The 19,682-nt window shown below is 38.3% G+C and overlaps 1 protein-coding gene across 5 annotated transcripts in view; it reads right to left on the bottom strand.

Moving 5' to 3' along the window:
* The window catches only part of adgrb3 (adhesion G protein-coupled receptor B3), a 678,053-nt gene that overhangs the window by 35,225 nt on the left and 623,146 nt on the right, over window positions 1-19,682 (bottom strand). For 4 of the 5 annotated variants that reach the window (XM_062969068.1, XM_062969067.1, XM_003215498.4 and 1 more), the window contains 3 exons: window positions 15,549-15,647; window positions 14,994-15,165; window positions 4,466-4,561 (listed from right to left, as the gene is read on the bottom strand). In XM_062969068.1, coding sequence (XP_062825138.1) covers window positions 4,466-4,561; window positions 14,994-15,165; window positions 15,549-15,647 — 367 coding nt within the window. The remainder of the gene's footprint in view (window positions 1-4,465; window positions 4,562-14,993; window positions 15,166-15,548; window positions 15,648-19,682) is intronic. The other variant, XM_062969070.1, reaches the window with a different exon arrangement.

Raw genomic sequence — 19,682 nt, forward strand, 5'->3', positions numbered from 1 at the left:
AATTCTACAGTGTAGATCAAAGTTTCCCAAACTGTGTGTCATGACATATTAGTGTGTTAGTTGCAATGTGTAGGTGTGTCATATGATTATAATGAGAAACCTCTGAGTCTATGTGAAATAAGGAATAAATCTTATATTTGTAAAAATATATAAATAAAAACATTTCATGAGATATGTTGTCTCCCAATACATTTCAATATTACGATTTATGTATGTGTCTGTATAATAATATAATAATAATAACTTTATTTTTATACCCCGCCCCATCTCCCCGAAGGGACTCGGGGTGGCTTGCATGGGGCCTTGCCCGATAAAACAATCAAATATCAAAACACAGCAATAAAACAGTTATCCAATAAAAACATCAATTACAGTAAAAACAATCGTTAAAATCAACATAAAACATACAATATTAACACTGGAGACTAATTCATAGAACCCAGGCAAAGTGCAACATGTGCCAAAATGGGCCGAAATGGGGAAGGTAATTTCACAGTTGAAATGGACAAAGTGCAATATAGCATTGGCAACACCTCGAGAATGGGGTATAATAGTATAAAATGGGCAGATAGATCAGTCTGACACCAAATTAAGTATCAAAGGCCTTTTGAAAGAGCCAGGTTTTTAAGCTCCTACAGAAGGAGAGGAGGGTAGGGGCCTGCCAGATCTCTCTAGGGAGCGAGTTCCAAAGCCGGGGGGCCACGACGGAGAAGGCCCTCTCACTCGTCCCCACCAACCGCAAGTGCGAGGGTGGTGGGAGCGAGAGAAGGGCCTCCCCCGACGAGCGAAGAGAACGTGCGGGTTCGTAGGGGGAGATGCGGTCTCTAAGGTAGGTGGGTCCCAAACCGTTTAGGGCTTTGTAGGTGATAACCTGCACCTTGAATTGGGCCCGGAAAGTAAATGGCAGCCAATGAAGCTCCTTAAACAGAGGCATTGAACGCGCCCTGTAATTTGCTCCGGTTAGAAGCCTGGCTGCCGAACACTGTACTAGTTGTAATTTCTGGGCCGTCTTCAAAGGCAGCCCCACATAGAGCGCATTGCAATAGTCCAGTCTAGAGGTAACTAAGGCATGGACCACCATGGTCAGATCAGACTTCTCGAGGTATGGTCGCAGCTGGCGCACAAGTTTTAATTGTGCAAAGGCCCTCCCGGCCACGGCCGACACCTGAGCCTCAAGCGTCAGCCCCGAATCCAGGAAGACCCCCAAGCTGCGGACCTGTGCCTTCAGGGGGAGTGCGACCCCGTCAAGCACAGGTTGCCACCCAATACCCCAATCAGACGTACGACTGACCTGGAGGACCTCTGTCTTGTCGGGATTGTCTCAGTTTGTTCACCCTCATCCAGGTCAACACAGCGGCCAGACACTGGTCCAGAATCCGAGGGGCTTCCTTGGATTTAGGTGGAAAAGAGTAGTAGAGTTGGGTGTCATCCGCGTAGAGATGGCACCGTACTCCAAAACTCCGGATGACCTCTCCCAGCGGTTTCATGTAGATGTTAAAAAGCATGGGGGACAAAATAGAACCTTGCGGGACCCCATAGGTCAATGGCCAGGGGTCCGAGCAGGTGTCCCCCAGCTTCACCAACTGGGAACGACCCTCCAGAAAGGACTGGAGCCACTGGAGAGCAGTACCCCCAAGGCCCATCCCAGAGAGCCGCCCCAGAAGGATACCATGGTCGATGGTATCTATAAGAGGTTGATTTGATCTCTGGTTGCTAGTAAATCTGAATTACTGTGTTGTGAAATGATGCATGTCTAAAAAGGTTTGTCACAAACAAGAAATGTTTGGAGAGTTCTGGTGTATATGCATCCTTAAATACATGGGTTATGTTTTTATACATTTCTGAGAATGGTATAGAAATAACCACAGAGGTATTACGACTGTATTTGCTTATAATTTCTGCATGTGTGCATACACATGTGCTGAGAACTTTATTCCCTGTGTCGATGCTAACTTAAACTGAAGACTGACTTATGAAGCTGTTCACAAATAGGTTTATCAAATGGTAACTTTATTCCCCTTAGAAATGGATGACTGTGGCTTGTATCTTATTATAATGCAAAGCCCATTATGCTGGCAGTTGCATATTTTGGAAGTTAGGACAAAGGAGATGTCCAATACAGTGTTCATGGTGCAACTGTTTGCACAGCTTTTTATACAACCCATTGCAAAACCTCTTGTGAAACTCCTTTGGACAACTGCCTGGGGAAAGATATCACCAAGACCATTGCCTGTGGGACTTCTACTCTAGCAGCACTGCATTGGATTTTGGCATTGGTTTACAGGGGAATACCAGGCAGATTTTCAGCATAAGCAAAAGAATTCAGCAGAATAAAGTCATGCTGTTGTTGAGGGCACCAGAAGAAAATTTAGTTTTATGATTATGTGACACAGTCCTGTAATTCTGAATTTGTACTGCCACAAAAGACAGCAATAGGGATATTCCAACTCCCTGCCAATGTTGCTGCGTTCGGAATGAGTTCTTATAACAAAACTTCCACACATGACATTCAACATAAACTTAACAGCGTAGACACAAATACATAGATAAGCAATTTTTTAAACTACTGTTTTGGCAGCATTTTCAGTGGTGTGCTGTTTATTCAGAAGGCCTCACTCAAAAGACTTTCAACTGTTCCATTGTGCATTCACAATGTGTACAAGTAATTGGTTGTTATGCAAAGCCTTGTTAGAGCAATTTGCCCACTATTAGTGCAGAATTCTAAGGGAGCTGCTGGGATTCAGAAGGCTTGTTCTCTACTGCAAGCCTTCTAACTATCTATACAAAGCATACCATCTGCATACTCATTTCTGGTAGTCCCTCGTGATACTTATTGCAATGTTCCAAGCTACTGCAAAAAGTCAGTGTGGAGTTGGCTTGACTTTAAATTCACTGGAACTTTAAAAATCCCACATTCTTTGGGCTAAATAACTTAGTTGTTCCTTTTTATAGAGTTGAGCTGTCTTGTCTCTTACATCATTCATATATACAAGCTGTAATTCTCTTTGATGGATCTTATCTTTGAGAAGTAAAGAATAAATTGCTCCTGTGTTATCATACCTTTTACTCCGATTCCCTTCAGTTGGAAAGGCCTTAATAGCCTATCTCTCCTTTGATTCTGTGCTTGGCCCACTGGTGATCTCAAATGTCCTTGCTTTGTGTGATGTTACGCCCCCATCAACCTCCACCCTCAAAGGCAGGCAGACAGGAATGGGTCTGGGCCCTGTGCAATTTCTAGCCAACTTTGCCACCTATGTCCTCAATAAAACAAACTGGGTTCCTTGCATGCTACACAATTATTCCACTGCAATTTTATTGTAAATACTTGAAAACATTCTATAGAATTCTGGGGCTTGTAGTTTGGTGAAACACTGAATCTTTCTGTTTAAAACACCCCTCTTTGAAATGCAAATCCCAGGAATCCATTGGATGAAACCCTATAAGTGGAAGTGGAACCACAACACTGCATTTATTTAGTGTAAAAGGGGTCTTGGATCACCCATAAATCACAGAAGTGTGTTTCATAAATTCTCTTTAAGTCTTATCGAGTAGAAGCTACAAAGGAAGTAAAGTGTTTGTATGTGTTTCACCTATTTGCCTCATTTCTTCACCCTGATATCTAATTTTAATACTTCAAAAGCTCGTGGATTTTCCATTTGACTGCATACTTTGAAGAGCTAAGAATCATTCCCTTGTGCTCCAGATCACTCATTCATTCTATGTGCCCAACTAAAAGAAAAAAGCAATAATCATCAGGCTAGATATCGAAGCAGACAGTTTCTCTCTTCCAGTAAAATCCCATAGAACTTGGAGCTTCCCTTGAAGTTCAAGAACTGAATGGTAAAACCAAGATGCACCGCAGATGGCAGATTCTGGCCCTGGAGCCTGGCAGAAAGCTAGATAGCATTGGAAAATCAGTTACCGAATGGGTTGGTTTCTATACAATAAGTTGGAAGAGTACATTTAGTCTTTCTTGTCAGATAGTAAATCATTTAAAGATGGCTCTGGCTAGTTGGAGGCTTCTTCACAATATATAAGCTGATTTTGCCAAAGTAAATTTTCTGGGATTTTTTTTTGAAGGTTAGAAAAGCATTAGCCTGCATATGTTGTGTGGACACATATGGGCTAATGCAACTCTACATTGCATTGTATGGCAGTGAAGGGCTGCTCTAAATTAATCTTTAAATGAGATATTCAAGGTGTTGAACCTATCTTAGAAACTAGCCTGAACACGTTGAGTCCTTTTAAAGTTGAGGCATAAAGCTGGAGCAGATTCAGCACTCCACTGAGGCATCAGGACAAACAGCTACCACACACACACATATACACACCACCAAATGATGATGAACTTGTATTTTGGTTTTCCGCCCCACTTTTATTTAAAACTGTACATACTTGCTATGCTTATTATTTGGTTTCAGGTGTGCATCCAGAACCCCTGAAGAAGGGTAAAATAAATACTAACCATGATCTGTGCATGTCCATTTGGAAATGAACTTGAAGAATCTGCATTGATTGGGTCTTGGCAGTTTCTTAAACGACATCTAAATGCATCTTGAACCTGTAAAGAGAGAGGAAGCTTTCAGCATATCTGTATCTATATCTCTAAATATGAAGATTAAAAATGCAATAACCACAATACTTGAGTCATCTTAATTTTTTCCACTCAAATGAGGTATTGTATAGAGTCAGCATATATAATGCTATTTGTGCTAATGCAGTGGAATGAATTACTGCAAATGAGATGGTATCACAATTATATCATACAATTTTATATGTGATTACTCAGATTTAAGCCTAATTGAACTCAACAAGGTTTACTTCCAGGTAAATGATTATAGGATTACATCAAAATCTGATTTGTATAAGCCATCCAAAACGGCTTTTTAAAACAACTCTGAGAGAAGAATAAATGCACTCAGCCTTAATAAATGTTGTATTTAAGACTACTTGGAAAATTATCAAGAAGATATCCAGGGGCTTATTTCCATATAAATGAACTGGGGTCTACAGCCCAACAGAAAACAGAGTACCACAGCAATGGCACAATTGTAGTCAATAACGAAAGAACACAACAGCTCTATGGTAGTCCTATAAGAAATACAGCTGCCAAAAGCAATCTGCACACTGTGTTCTCAAATAGCCTTTGAACAAATACTGAACAATAGTTTTTTATACCCAGTGCTGTATTTTGTTATTTTCCCAATGTCATCATCAGGAGGGCACCCAGTTTTAAGCTGAAATCCTATACTTACATATCTCAGCAGTGCTTATTTCTAACTAGATATTCATAGGATTTCACTATACATTGAGTATATGGTGAGATTTGTCCATAGAGCATTAAACTGAGAATAAATGTTCTTCCTCCCAGTAAACTTGAAGCGTTTGAATTGAAGAGCACACCACTATCCTTTACTATCCTCTAAAAGGGTACCCATCTTGAAGTTTTCATAATTGGCAAACACATTTAAATGTTACTGATTTAATTGATTAAAAGACAGATGGTTTATCAACTTAAAGTGTAATTAGCTGACAAGCCTAATCAATCTGCAATGAAGAGATGTTTTTCATACGCACCAAGGATAAAGCAAAATGGTTTTGAGAATCTTAAATTTAGACATTTGTATAGAAACAGAATGTGCAACTGGTGTGTACCAACACTGATATTGGGATTAGTTCCCCAAAAATATGATCTATTCAAGGCAACTGCAGGAGTGGGAGAGGAGGAATTTTGCCTTTCTACAAAAGGGGATTTACTCTTCCAAAAGTAATTTTCCTTCAATCCCAAATTGCTAGCACTACAGAGATGGAGGCACTGAACACTGTACACAACTAGCCTTTATATTTGCGGTGGTTCCATTCCTTAGGAAGCTTTGACTGCTCCATTTCTCTCAGTACCTAAACTGTCTTTCTGCTCAGCTGAAGCTTGGAGCTATTGCAATGCTAAAAATTTGGGGACAGACATTTTGATGGGGCAACACTGCACAAGTCCCCTTTGGTACCTTTCTGTAGTAGCTGTCTCACAAATTCACTTATCCCATCTCATTTGAATAAAAGTAGGTTTCCAACAGCCAGCACCAACCCTATTACTTAGCAAAGTGAGGTGGTTTATACGTTGAGCACATCATTTTGAAACACCCTAAATTCTGAGTGTCATGAAAAGGTGCCTATTGCAAATTACTTCATTTGCTGTTGTTCTTATTTTTTCAGCTATTAGGCAGTGAACACACTATGTCTTAAAAACCAAATATCCAGAATAACTAATTCCTATCTATGATTAATGAAGAGCTTGAAATGAAATTGTTTCACTGTATTGATTACTGTATATGCTCATGTGTAAGTCTAGAAATTTTAGTAAAAAAATTGTCCCTCCCCAAATTGGGTCGACTTATCCATGGGTCAGTGGAAGTATCACTTCTCTAATCTTATTTAAAAAGGAGTCATAACTGAGTAGAGTGGCAAAAAGGCAAGAATTAAAGTCTGTCCTGCGAGAACGTAAAAGAAGTACCAGCCCTCTCCTTTCTCTCTATTGGCTCTTTCTTTTCCCTGCAGAATGAACCTCAGTTTATCCATGAGTCATATCAAAATCCATAATTTTAACCCCCCAAATCTGCCCTTGATTTATACATGAGATTGATTTGTATACAAGTATATACAGTATGTGTCAATAGCTACCCCCTTCAGCTGAGAAAAATGTAACATTTTAATTTGTAGGTTTACAGCACTCATTACCAGAGCTTGGAAATAACTAGTTTAATTGAATTTAAGACAGTTTGCTTTGCTACACTGTGTAGGTGGTGATCTCAAGAGGAGGGAGGATTTAGATCACTAGAAAATGGAGGTGGGAAGAACTTGAACTTGGGGTTCCAGCTATTCCATGGAACAGCATTATACATAGCAGCTCATGCTTCCTGGATTTAAGGGTTCATTGTTGCAGAGAAAAGGTTCTGCATACCTCGGAGATTCTCAAAATATTTCAAATTAGATATTCTCTATTCACTAACTAAAAACCACTTTGCAGCCACTTGTGAGTACACTTTAGTATTGTGGTGAATGACTGCTCTCCAATTGGAAAGTATAGTCTATTCCATTTCTTCCCTTTTCAATTCAAACAAAAATATGCAATATTTGAAGGGCGAGTAAACAGCATACAGGTGTGAATGTGTGGAGGGAAGACTGAAAGAAGTGGGATATACAGTAGTATTAACCACTCTTAATTGAACAAGCTATTATTTTTGTTCTATTCATATATGTCCTGTCTTTCACCTGATAACAAGACTATATAGAGCTAACAATATATTCAAAACAATGCAAGTTAAAACAATTCAAATAAATATAAGATTTAACCTCCCCAAATAATGTATAATTTAAATAATTAAACGTTAAAAGTATTAAAAAGCAGCAATGTATGTGCCTCTTTGTAAACACATGCATATATCCAGAGAGAGAGAGAGAGAGAGAGACCGACCTTTAAAAGCCTTGAAAACAAGCCAACACAGTATTAAAACCTAACCCTTGTCAGTTTATAAAAGGCTGGTGGCACCAAAATGGTTTAACCTGATGATGGAAAGAAAGCAAGGAAGGGGTAATCCTGGCTTTTCTAGGGTGGGATTTTCAATGTTTGGGAGCAGCCACCAAGAAATGACTCTCATCTCCACCAAATGAGTTTGAGAAGGTGGTAGGACATAGAGAAGCTCTTGATGATCTTAGGGTTCTAAAGGGAGATATGGTCCTTCAAATAATCTGGACCCAAACCATATAAAACTTTAAGAGTCAAAACCATCCTTTTGAATGTGCCTGAAAATGAACCAGCAGACAGTGAAACTGTGGTAACAAGAAAATTGCTATTAGATCACATGCTTTAGGACAGCCTTCTTAAAGCTGGTAGTTTCCAAATGCATTATACTACAAATTACACCATTGCCAGCAATCAATTGGATTGCAGTATTTATAGTACAATACATCTGGAAAATTCTAGGTTGGAGAAAACAACTTTAAAACTGTAAAAACTGCTAGTTTCATGGAGCTAATAATAACATTATCCATTAGGGGATGACAAACATACAAGTCTCTGGAAATCCCATATTTTCTTTCTTTTCTTTTCTTTTTTTAAATACCCCCCCCCCCCCAAAACCTAATGATTTCATTAGCTCTATCATACCAAATTAAAGTCTGTTTTCCAACTTTAAGAATGAATGAATTTCCCCAATTCCAAGTATCATTAATTAATTAATTTTTCAATCTCACATTATAAGCTCTGGATGTTGGGTATACCTCAAGAAAATGTTTCCTTCCCATTTTATTGAGTGCCATTCATTGTGTACACATAGCCTTTTAAATAAATTCTGTGGAAGCCTTATTGATGAGACAAGTTGAAGTTTATTTAATATGCTGAACTATTTATACCTTGCCTTTCCATCTTAAAAGGACAAGAAAGGTGATCTAGTTCAGTGGCAGGACACATCACTTTTTGGCAAGTCCTAAAAACAAATGAAGAGAAAATGCCTTCTGACAGAGATTTCAGAGAGACAATCCTGAGCTAGAGACAAATTGTCTAGGCTGGTATAAGGCAGATTCCTTTGCTTTCAAGACTCACAAAGTGACTCAACCTTCACTCCAAAACAACAGTGCTGCTTAGAACAAGTTCTACAGAAAGAGATTTTGGAACAAATTGCAGCACAGCAGAACCTCCTCACTAAAAATGAAAAGACAGAAAAAGAAGTCACCAGAGATAGATAGATAGATAGATAGATAGATAGATAGATAGATAGATAGATAGATAGATAAACCCTATCTTCCAAACCAAGGAATGCATGGCACAAGGCCAATAAAGCCTTTTGTAAAAAGGTATGCTCTAGCTCTGATGCCACAGCTAAGAAATCCCAATCCTGCATGGATACATTCCATGGCAGGGGACACAAGAGAGGGCTTCTAAAGGTGAGCAAAACTTCATTTTCAGTTAATAAAAAAATAAAATCACTAATGTGCTCTAATTTGTTTATATTTAGGATGTAAAGGAGATTGATGCAGAAGATCCCAAATTGTCTATTGAGTCCCAGGGCTTTGAGTGTGTTACTTACAAAGGTTTGGATCTTAATATCTGTGAATTGCACCATGTAATTGTGAATAAAGTTCTCCCTCCTTCTTTTGAGAGCAGAGCCTCATCCTTACTATCTATAAGGAAGACAGGTAACATATGCTTCTTTCTGTCCTGGGAATACCATATCTATTTGACTTTAATTCCATAAAGGGAGCAGGGTATTCATTTCAATTTGTTTTGAGTAATTTTCCTAAATTCTGAAATTTAACCTTCAACTATGGAAGTGTGAGGCTTAAAAAAAATACAGGATCAAGTGTATTTGTTATCCATACTGATGTTCTTCTCAATGAGCAGGTAGGTATGCATGGCTTGAGTCAAATACCCAAGTTCAATACTATTTAGTGCAGTGGTTCCCAACCTTTTTTTGACAGGGACCATTTTGACCAGGGACCTCTTTGACCATGGACCACTCTCCAACATTAATACCAAAAGGGTTACGAGTCAGTTTTTGTTCGACTTTAGATTCGGTTTGGTTATTTGGGGTGCCGATTCATAAAATTGCATTGGATAGACCACATCAGCTCTAGTTTCTGATACAGAACATATGACATCCAGTAGTCGCCATCTGCTCACCCGCAGAAAACCATATTTAATCAGCCTGGGCATTATAAGAGGGTATCGCGAGACCAGTCGCTCTCGTTGCAATGGTGTAGTAACGGTGAGGCTGCAGACCATATTTTAATTCTTACGGACCACAAGGTTGGGAAGCACTGATTTACTGGCTTAAAAGCTCAAAACATTGTTTTAGACTAAGCTTGAAAACAAAGAACTAATCTTGAAAACAAACCAGTACGCAGTAATACGCAGTTTCAAAGTAACACTGCCCATGTACATCCTTATCCTGCTAATCACCTATGACTGCATTTTGAAGAAATTAATTTTCAGACTTTTTTTCAGAGATAGTCACAATCACATCTGTCTAATCTGGCAGTTGCTGTGATGTGATAAAAAGTAGTCAGGCTTATCTTTTCCAGAAAAAAAATGCAGTGAGTGAACAAACCTAAGCTGGTAAAAGAGACTCATAGATATTGTGACCACCTGACTGTTCAAAGGTAGCGAGGGGTCCGATAGTACGGTCGGCCCTTCACATTTGCAGGTTTCATTTTTGCAGATTACAAATTTGCTTACTATATACTTGCTAAGAATCTCTGGATCCACCAGCCTGATTCTGTGGTCAATATTGCCAGACGTTAAACATAGAGTCATGCTGGAGGATCTAGAGATTCCTACAAGAAACGTCTCTCTAAAAATTTCTAGATCTTCCTGCATGATTCCAGCATATGTTAACCACAGAGTCATGCTGGATAATCTAGAGGAGTGGTTCTCAAAGTGTCTCCACAGAGCTCTTGGGGCTCCACGAAGCTTACTAAGGGGCTCTGTGCTTCCCTTCTCCCCTCCAAGATTTCCCTCCTCTTTCCTGCTCCTCCCCACACCTCCCCAAGTTTTTTTTTCCTCACCTTCCTCACCATCCAGATCCTTCCCACCTGCCACTTTGCTTCCTTTCAAAACCCTATTTTCCTCTCTCAGGGAGTGCTTTGTGCTTTTCCTGCATGGCAGAAGCGAGATGAACTAGATGGCCTCAGGGGTTTCTATTATTATTATTGTTACTACTACTACTACCACAATAAAGGCTGGGTGGTTGGACTGGATGGCTTCTGGGGTCTTCCACTGAAATACTGTTAAGCTTGTGTTGGTTACATTTGTTCTTCCTTTTAAATATTGTATTGTTCTTTCTTTTCTTTCTTTTTTTAAACAGTTTTTCCATATCTGATATGTATACATTATATATAATATAATATAATATAATATAATATACAAACATTTCTTGGAGCTCCACAAGAAACTGATGCTTCAAAAAGGGCCCAGTGGCTGAAAAAGTTTGAGAACCCCTTTTCTAGATAATTCTACAGAGGTGTTTACTCGGATAACACAAATGTGTGTTTTTTTATTTGTAGTTGTTCCACTTTCATGGGCATTTGTAGGTCCTCTAGCATGGCATTGTGGCTAACCTCCAGCAGAAATTGACCACAGAGTTGAATTGAAGGGTCTAAAGATTCCAACAGAGATATTTCCTCAGCTAAGAAAATAGTGTGCTTTGTTATTTAAAGATTTCCCATTTTCCTGTGCCCCTAACTTCAGTAAATGTGGAACGATAATTATATCTGCAAACTAGTTAAAGGTAAAGGCTTTCCCCTGATGTTAAGTCCAGTCGTGACCGACTCTGGGGGTTGGTGCTCATCTCCATTTCTAAGCCGAAGAGCCGGCGTTGTCCGTAGACACCTCCAAGGTCATGTGGCCGGCATGACTGCATGGAGCACCGTTACCTTCCTGCCGGAGCGGTACCTATTGATCTACTCACATTTGCATGTTTTCGAACTGCTAGGTTGGCAGGAGCTGGGGCTAACTGCGGCCGCTCATTCCGCTCCCGGGATTTGAACCTGGGACCTTTCGGTCTGCAAGTTCAGCAGCTCAGCGCTTTAACACACTGCACCACCACCAAGGGCCTACAGAAGTATATACTGAACTAAACAGATGTTATCTATGAGGATGGGAAGGAGAAGGGAAATACTGGCATTTTGGTCTTTGTTTGCTGGCTTTTACCAAGAGGTTAAGAAGACCAATAAAACAATTGTCCACCTGGTAAATATTCCCCACAGGTGCACAAAAGCATCATGTGGGAATGCTGAGTGAGAAAGTGAAAAGGAAGCAAGAAGGAGAGCTAAAGAGGGAGGGAGGCAGAGAGCTCTTTGTGATCTGAGCTCCCTCTCCAGAACAATGGGATGCTGGAACATCTTAAATACTCCCTTGCCTTCCCTTTTGCTTTCTTCATATTGCTACATTCAAGCACAGATGATATTACATTCCTTTAAAGCATCTCCTTGCATCTCCCTCCCCCTGCCTGGCATGAAGCGGCAAGATTGTCTTGGAGCCAGACAGAGCAAGAGAGACAGATGTGCTGAACGTGCGGGTACCAAGGAAGTGGTTTCCTTAGCAACAGTAGCCAATTCAAAGCGCTCACAAGTTGCCCTCTCTCCTCACATGTATCTATCTGTGTGTGTGTGTGTGTGTGTGTGTGTTCGTGTTCAGTTTATTCCATGCAATTCTGATATGAAGGAGACTGTAGATTTAGAGACTAGCAAAAGATCAAATGAAAAATACGCACCCCAATCATTAACGACAGAAAAAAAATAAGTGAAAGTAAATGAGTGCTCCTCCTTTCATCATCAATCTTCAGAGTTTGACATTGTTTGAATTAGGTTTAGAGTAGGCTGTGTTCATATATGCCATCTCTCCCTCAATCTCACTACCTCTCCCCTCCTCCTGTTTTCAATTTCCTTACAAGTGGCATCCACATGTAATGGGAAAATCATGCTTTAATATATTGGTGACAAATGTTTAGTGCTCCAGATGTTTTTGGACTAGAACTCCCATAGTCTGTTATAATTGGTTATGTTGGCTATGGTCATGGGAAAAATGTGGGTCAAATAGAGCCGGAAACAAATTTCAATGTCGTTTGGCTCGAATGCAGCAGAAAATGCGGAACCAAAGTAGAAATTTTGGACAACGTATCATGTGATATCATGTGAACTACATGAGAGGTGAATAATTTAAATGGATTCTTGGATACTCTAGTAAGAATATTCTGGTGGGATAAAGAAGGAAAGCAATCAAGAATGTTAGTCAAGGAATTTGAGACGATTGAGTGATTTTTGCAATGTTGTAAATAGACTAGAAGCACGTTTAATCGTTGTAACCTTAAAATATCTAATATTTTGAGCACAGCCGCCTACCTTAAATGCTATAGCTAGATTCTTGCTGGTACACAGCACTAAAGTAACAGCCTGTTCTGGAATTGGTTGCAGTTTTTTCAGACATAAGCAGGGAAGAAGAGATGGTAGTAGAGCTGATTGATCCAAGTCATTTCTCCAATGAATGGCTTCTAGGGGAGGGTTGCTGAAATGTTTTGAGGGCTTACTTGGGCAAGTGCCTATCATATGGGATAAGCAACTGTTCGAGTCACCTTTTCTAGGGCACCTTAAGTTCCAAGGATACCCCCTGGCAGCCATTCATTGGCAAAATATGTAGCTTAGCAGTCCTTTCTTCAACTGTGCAGCTGTCAATATCCTTGGTGGATGCTTTGAATCACTGGTTGAAGCTTCAGGTTGGGTCTACTATATGTCTTTGCTGCCTTCTCAGTATGCAAAAGGCGAACAAGAAGCAAAACCACCTCACCTGAGGCTCTGACGGGAGAGATGCATTCAGATGTAGAAATCTGGCCCAAGGGGGTGATCTGGTTGGGCTTCCCCATAGTAAGAAGCACTAGGGTGCCAGGATTTGTTTTCAGCACCAGAAACAAGTTCAAAAGCCTTTCTCTCACAAAGAGTGACACTTGGCTTTTCCCTGAGATTTCTTTGCTATAGCAATTTAATGTGAAGAACAAAGGAAGGCTTTTGGTTATTTTGATTTTAAACTATTGTGTGTCAAAAAGTCAAACCACCCTGAGATCTTTTAGAACGTCTTAATTTACTTGCTGTATGCTAGCTGTAGATGTCTACTTAGAAACAAGCCTCACTGAGTTCAATGAGATTTAATACCAGGTAAATGAATTTAGGCTGACATCCATTTAGGTACTACGATAACTGTAAAGTGACTTACAATCACATAAAAGGGAATTGCAATGTTTGTATTCTCAGAAGGGGAGCAGAGATGTAGCCAGGTCTCCAGGATCACTGCAAAAATGGAGGCTTCAGCACAGTCCTTGTGCAGTCATCCCAATGCATAATGTACAATATGTCCAGATGCACAATGGGGCATGCTGTATATTGGGGCAGGTTGAATATCACATCAGGGCACATTGTGCCTCAAGACTTGTTGATGTGTGAGAGCTATTTCATTATCAACACTAAGTGAACACTGTAAAGATCTGAAAGACCTGTATCACCTGGCTCAGTTCTTTGAAAATTTAGGACAAGGTCATGATATTCATCTTTCTGGATCTTAGTACATTCCATCCCATTCCGACAACTTTATAAATAGGTTTTATACTTGCTTTATACCAAGAAAAATCAGTGATAAATTCACCACAAAGACTGTACCTCACACAACAACAAAGCTGTCACATACTTCTGACAACATTTATGAACTGGCAAAGCCTCTGAATATTCTTTAACTAACAATCAGTCAACAGGCAATACACAGTAAGACACCTCTTTAAGTGTTTTCAAATCTCCTCAAAATACAATTTTCCTCATTTTGCACAAGACATATTTTGCTTTAAACTTCCATATCTGCATAAATCTGTTGTCTTTTCCTTTTATAAAGCTAAGCCCAATCAACATAATGGCCACAACAGAGTAGACCCATTGATCACCAGGACTCAAGGAAAGCATTCTATGCCATTATTGCTACAAGTTCACAGAATAAGACAATATGTATATTTTCTAGAGGTATGTGTTATATATATATATATATATATATATATATATATATATATATATATACGCACAAGCCACTAGCAAAAATGCACACATTTTCTAGGATAGACCAAAAGAAAAAAATACTTTTCTCATTGCAGCTTAAGGCAAAAACATACGTTTAGAAGGCTTTCCATTTGTTGCATAAAAACAAATCAACCCAGGATTTACATCCCTGAAAAGATGCCTAAATTCTAAATTCTGCGTATCCTGCATTTCTGTAAAATTTCATAAGTTACAAAAAACAACAACATTGCTCCCAGTTGTTAGTCTCAATGGGAGCTTTTTAAATCAACCCTTATGTAAATTCCATGGAACTTGTGTAAGTGTTGACTAACCAAGATCCTTTTAATTCCGTGCATCTCCTCTAGTTGAGAACTAACAATTGGATGTAACAATTCACAGAAACAGTTTCTTACCTCTCTTCGGAGAATGCAGTGGACCATGACAATGACAAAACCCTGCAATGAATCAAATACGGCAAAGAGTATCTGAAATAATATCGATCGTTTGTCGGTCATTGCCAGAACAGCAGACATCCAAGTGAGAGCCAGGAGAGGCAACACAACACAGGAACTCCAAAGGGATGCCCTAGACAAGGACAGAGAAAAAAAAAAGAAAACAGCAACAACCATGTTGTAGAGCCACCAGTTGACAAATACAACCTTATCTTTACAGAGATATATCTATAGAAATCTTATTTAAAGATGGCAACTTGTTAGTTAATGTGAAAAACCAATGACAAATATCAAAAATATATAGATATATAGATAAATAAGAATGGATTGCTTATTTTCTAAACATTAGCAACAAATGGAATTAAAATGTGTGGTTGCCATTTCTTTTTTTCTTTTCTTTTTAAAAATTAACTCTTTTCAGTATTAGCCATCATTATTTTTCATCACTGTATAGATTTTTTTTCACATGCACTGTATAAGATTTGTAACAAGAAGATGTAAATGATTAGGACTAACATGGCATTACTGGCGGTGGTGGCTGACAAAGCTGTTGTTGAAACTACTCCACACTTGGCACATTTGAGCGTCAAACCGCTATGAGGCTCACTCATCTGACTGCAAACAAACAGAACACCCACAAAAAAGAACAAAATATTGAATTGTTGTCACCAAAAAAAGTCGCTACTGAAATTTAGCTTTTTAAATATGACGTCATGCAAGAAAATAAAATAGCAAGTAGACTTATTCAGGATGAAATGCTCTAACTTATCATCAAGCTCTGTTTTTATCATACATTGTTTGTTTAACATTTATTTGTCTTTTAGAAAAGAATTAATATTATTTGGAGGACCACGGCTTCATTTCATGCAATTTGTCAATTTAATTTCTTTTAAAGTCCCCCATTGTTCAGAGATTAATGTCAATTGATAACACAGATGTAAACAAGCACGTGCGAGTGTAAGACATATGAAGTGAAATTCCTCTATTCAGACCATTTAGAAAATCCATGTGCCCATGGTCATTTCAAGAACAAGGCAGATTGGTAGAATGGGTCACACATCTCTAATTGAATCAAGAAACGAAGATGGAAAATCTCAACTTGTCAAGTTGGTTTAGTCACTGTGCCAGCAATATTACGGAATTGACTGCAGGAAGTCTGATGTAATATTGAGCAACCTCTTTCTTGGTTTGCTCTGAATTTATGTTAGGTCTGGATAGAGGGTTGGAAATGTATGGAATTCAATGAAAATATTACTTCAAACTAGAAAATTACACATTGAATCTCATTTTTAATAAAACACAGTACACAAGCATTAAGATTAACGCACACACACACACACTTTTCACTGGAGAGCACATCACAGCATCTAGCAACTGATTCAGTATTTCTCCTGTATTATAGCAAATGCACAGCTTCACTATTGCTGTCTTCTATCTATCCTGACAATTCCTCTGTTGTCCAGTGATAAAGCAGAGTGAAAGAGGTTTTTTTCCCCTAATGGATAGAAGTAACTATTTTTACATAATAAAATGGGGGCTCATGTACTTAAGCAGAAAAAACAATTTCTTCCCCAATCTGTTCATGACATCCAATACATCCCAAACTGCCTAAGGCTCTTTTTTAAAGTACATGTTAAAAATAAAGGCTGGCCATGTTGGCTAGGTGGCAAATTCTGGGAAACGTAATCCAGAGCACTAACATTAATAGGGCCCCACTAATAGGACTGATAGTTTTGGAAATGTTACCATGTTTCCCCGAAAATAAGACCTCCCCAAAGAATAAGACCTAGCAGGGGTTTGGGGGGATTGCCAAATATAAGGCCTCCCCTGAAAGTAAGACCTAGCAACTAAGGCTGCAGCAGAGTTCCATTGGGAAGCATGGCTGCAGGGCAGAAGCAGCACTCATTCATACACCGGAGGGAGGGAGGGAAAGTGCTTGCTTTCTGTGCCTTGCCTTGCCTTGCCTGTCCCCCAGCCGAGGCTTGAAAAACCTTCCGTGGCTGCTACTGCGCTGCCGTTTCTTCCTTCCTTCCGTCTCCCTCCTGGCCATGCTGCCTTGCTTCCCAGAGGCTTCTGATTGGCTCCTGGAGCCAGGGCAAGGGAGGGTGGGAGGGAGGGAAGGAAGAGGGCTTTTACTCCTTAAAGGTACAGGACGCATTGGGATTCTCCTCTCATCTTCCTATCCTATGCCATGAAACTGATTATTTTATACTATTATTCTATTGCCATATTATTATCATCATATTCTGTTACTATTATTATATCCCATTATTATATTATCCTATTAATATATTTTAAATCATTATATTATATTTTTCTATTATTATTATTATATCATTATATTATTATTCTATTATTATTCTATTATATTTTCATATTATTATATTATTATTCTGTTATTATTAAATTCCATTTCATATTACCCTATTAATATATTTTATATCATTATATTCTATACTATTATTCTATTATATTATCATATTATTATTATTTTATTATTAGCATATTCTGTTATTATTATTATATTCCATTTTATATTATCCTATTAATATATTTTATATCATTCTATTCCATTCTATTATTCTATTATATTATCCTATTATTATTATATTATTATGCTATTCTGTTATTATATCCCATTATTATATTATCCTATTAATACCATATTATTATCATTTTCTGTTATTATTATATCCTATATTATATTATCTCATTAATATATTGTATATCATTATATTATTATTATATTATCATATTATCATTATAGTATATTACATTATTCATCATTCATGACTACATTGAAACTAGAATAGAGAGAAATCAGCGTGGAAACCTTGTGAAACCTAAATTGCAAGAGGTACCATAGATTGTTGTACATGTAAATAATGGTAGTAACAAGAAATTCTTGATAGGATTCATAGTTTGTCTGGTTATGCTGGTTTGTGATGACAACTACTTTATAGTATATAATAAATGTTCATTTTGTTGTTCAACAATAAATGTGAGCTCTTCTTCATGGAAAAATAAGACATCCCCTGAAAATAAGACCTAGCGCATCTTTGGGAGCAAAAATTAATATAAGATCCTGTCTTATTTTCGGGGAAACAGGGTAATACTTTGTCCTATGTCAAAAGCACAAAACAAGAATTTAGAAACTGAACATTTGAACAGAAGCACATTACTCTTTCTACCTAGTGTAACGGCACAACTATTTGGATGACCAACTAAGAGAACGATTTGAATTCCTGCTAGCCAATGGATATTACACATTTCCCACTGTATAATATAATAATATCTTATTTAAATAGCAAGACCTATTTTTCAGGAATAATTAAATCCACAGTTAAATATAATGAATCAAATTTATAAATCTCAAGTGAGATAAAATAAATTGCTGGGGAAAAGGGAGATCTCCCTTTCTCATCAAGATGGCCATCCCTGGCATAATCCTGGAGAAAACAACATCAAGACTTTTTAAAAAAAGCTGATAAAAATTACTAAAATCAACATAATAATGTTCAATGTTTCTTTTTTCTTTTTCACAAAGAAGGGTTATCGCAAATGAAAGGTCTCGTTTTACATTCACGTCATTTTTTGGACAAGTCTCACAGAGCAGTAGATAAGATTTTTTTAAAAAAATAAAGTCAGTGTAATACAGTGGTTCTCAACCTGTGGATCCCCAGGTGTTTTGGCCTACAACTCCCAGAAATCCCAGCCAGTTTACCAGCTATTAGGATTTCTGGGAGTTGAAGGCCAAAACATCTGGGAACCCACATGTTGAGAACCACAGGTATAATATATATACAGCCCATGAGAATATAGGTTAGCTATTTCTACCTCATGGTACTTTCAGGGTGATGATCCACTGAATTGATCAAAACTACATTTACTTATTCACCTAATTTGGAAGCATATCTCATAAAAGAAAATGGGGCTCAGTTTTGAGCAGCTTTGTATAGAACTACTTACACTAACCAATTGTTTGATGCCATATTATCTATAAAGGTTCACTGTAAGTGGAGACTGGTATCTTCCTCAATAAGGAATTTTTTCATATGAATAGTTTCTTCTTACTCTAAATAACATGGCTCCAAACAATTGTTCTGTTTTTCAGACTTTGATTAGGGGATGGCAGGTAAAAGGTAAATATTCCAAGGCCTATAAGTGTTTAATGCCCCAACCAGTTGAACTGAATGAAACCACACAGAACAGCTGTGGAGCCGTTCTGCAACATGGAATTGACAAAGCTGCCTTACAGGTGCTAACTCAAGTAGCCATTTCTGTCAGATGCAATAGCAGTTCCAACAATTGTAATTGCTGTCATCTTAAGAGTACTAAATTTATTGTGGCAGAAATTTGCATGGATTAGAGCCCACTTCACCAGACTTATAAGGGCATTATATTTAGTTGGTAGGTGTGCATATTCGTAGGATTATGGATGTGGGATAAAATGACAACAATTATGATATTCTCATTACAAGAAACAGTAATCGGCAATCTCTTTGATTAAGAGATCTATCTCGGCATGTTAATACAGTGTGCTTTCAATAATGTAATCCTATCAAGAACAGTATTAATAATGGGCAATGAAATTCCATGCTGCATAAGCCAGCCAGACTTCACTATACATTTCACAAGGAGAGTACTTGA

Source organism: Anolis carolinensis, chromosome 1, assembly GCF_035594765.1.
Source record: "Anolis carolinensis isolate JA03-04 chromosome 1, rAnoCar3.1.pri, whole genome shotgun sequence".
Taxonomy (NCBI): Eukaryota; Metazoa; Chordata; class Lepidosauria; order Squamata; family Dactyloidae; genus Anolis; species Anolis carolinensis.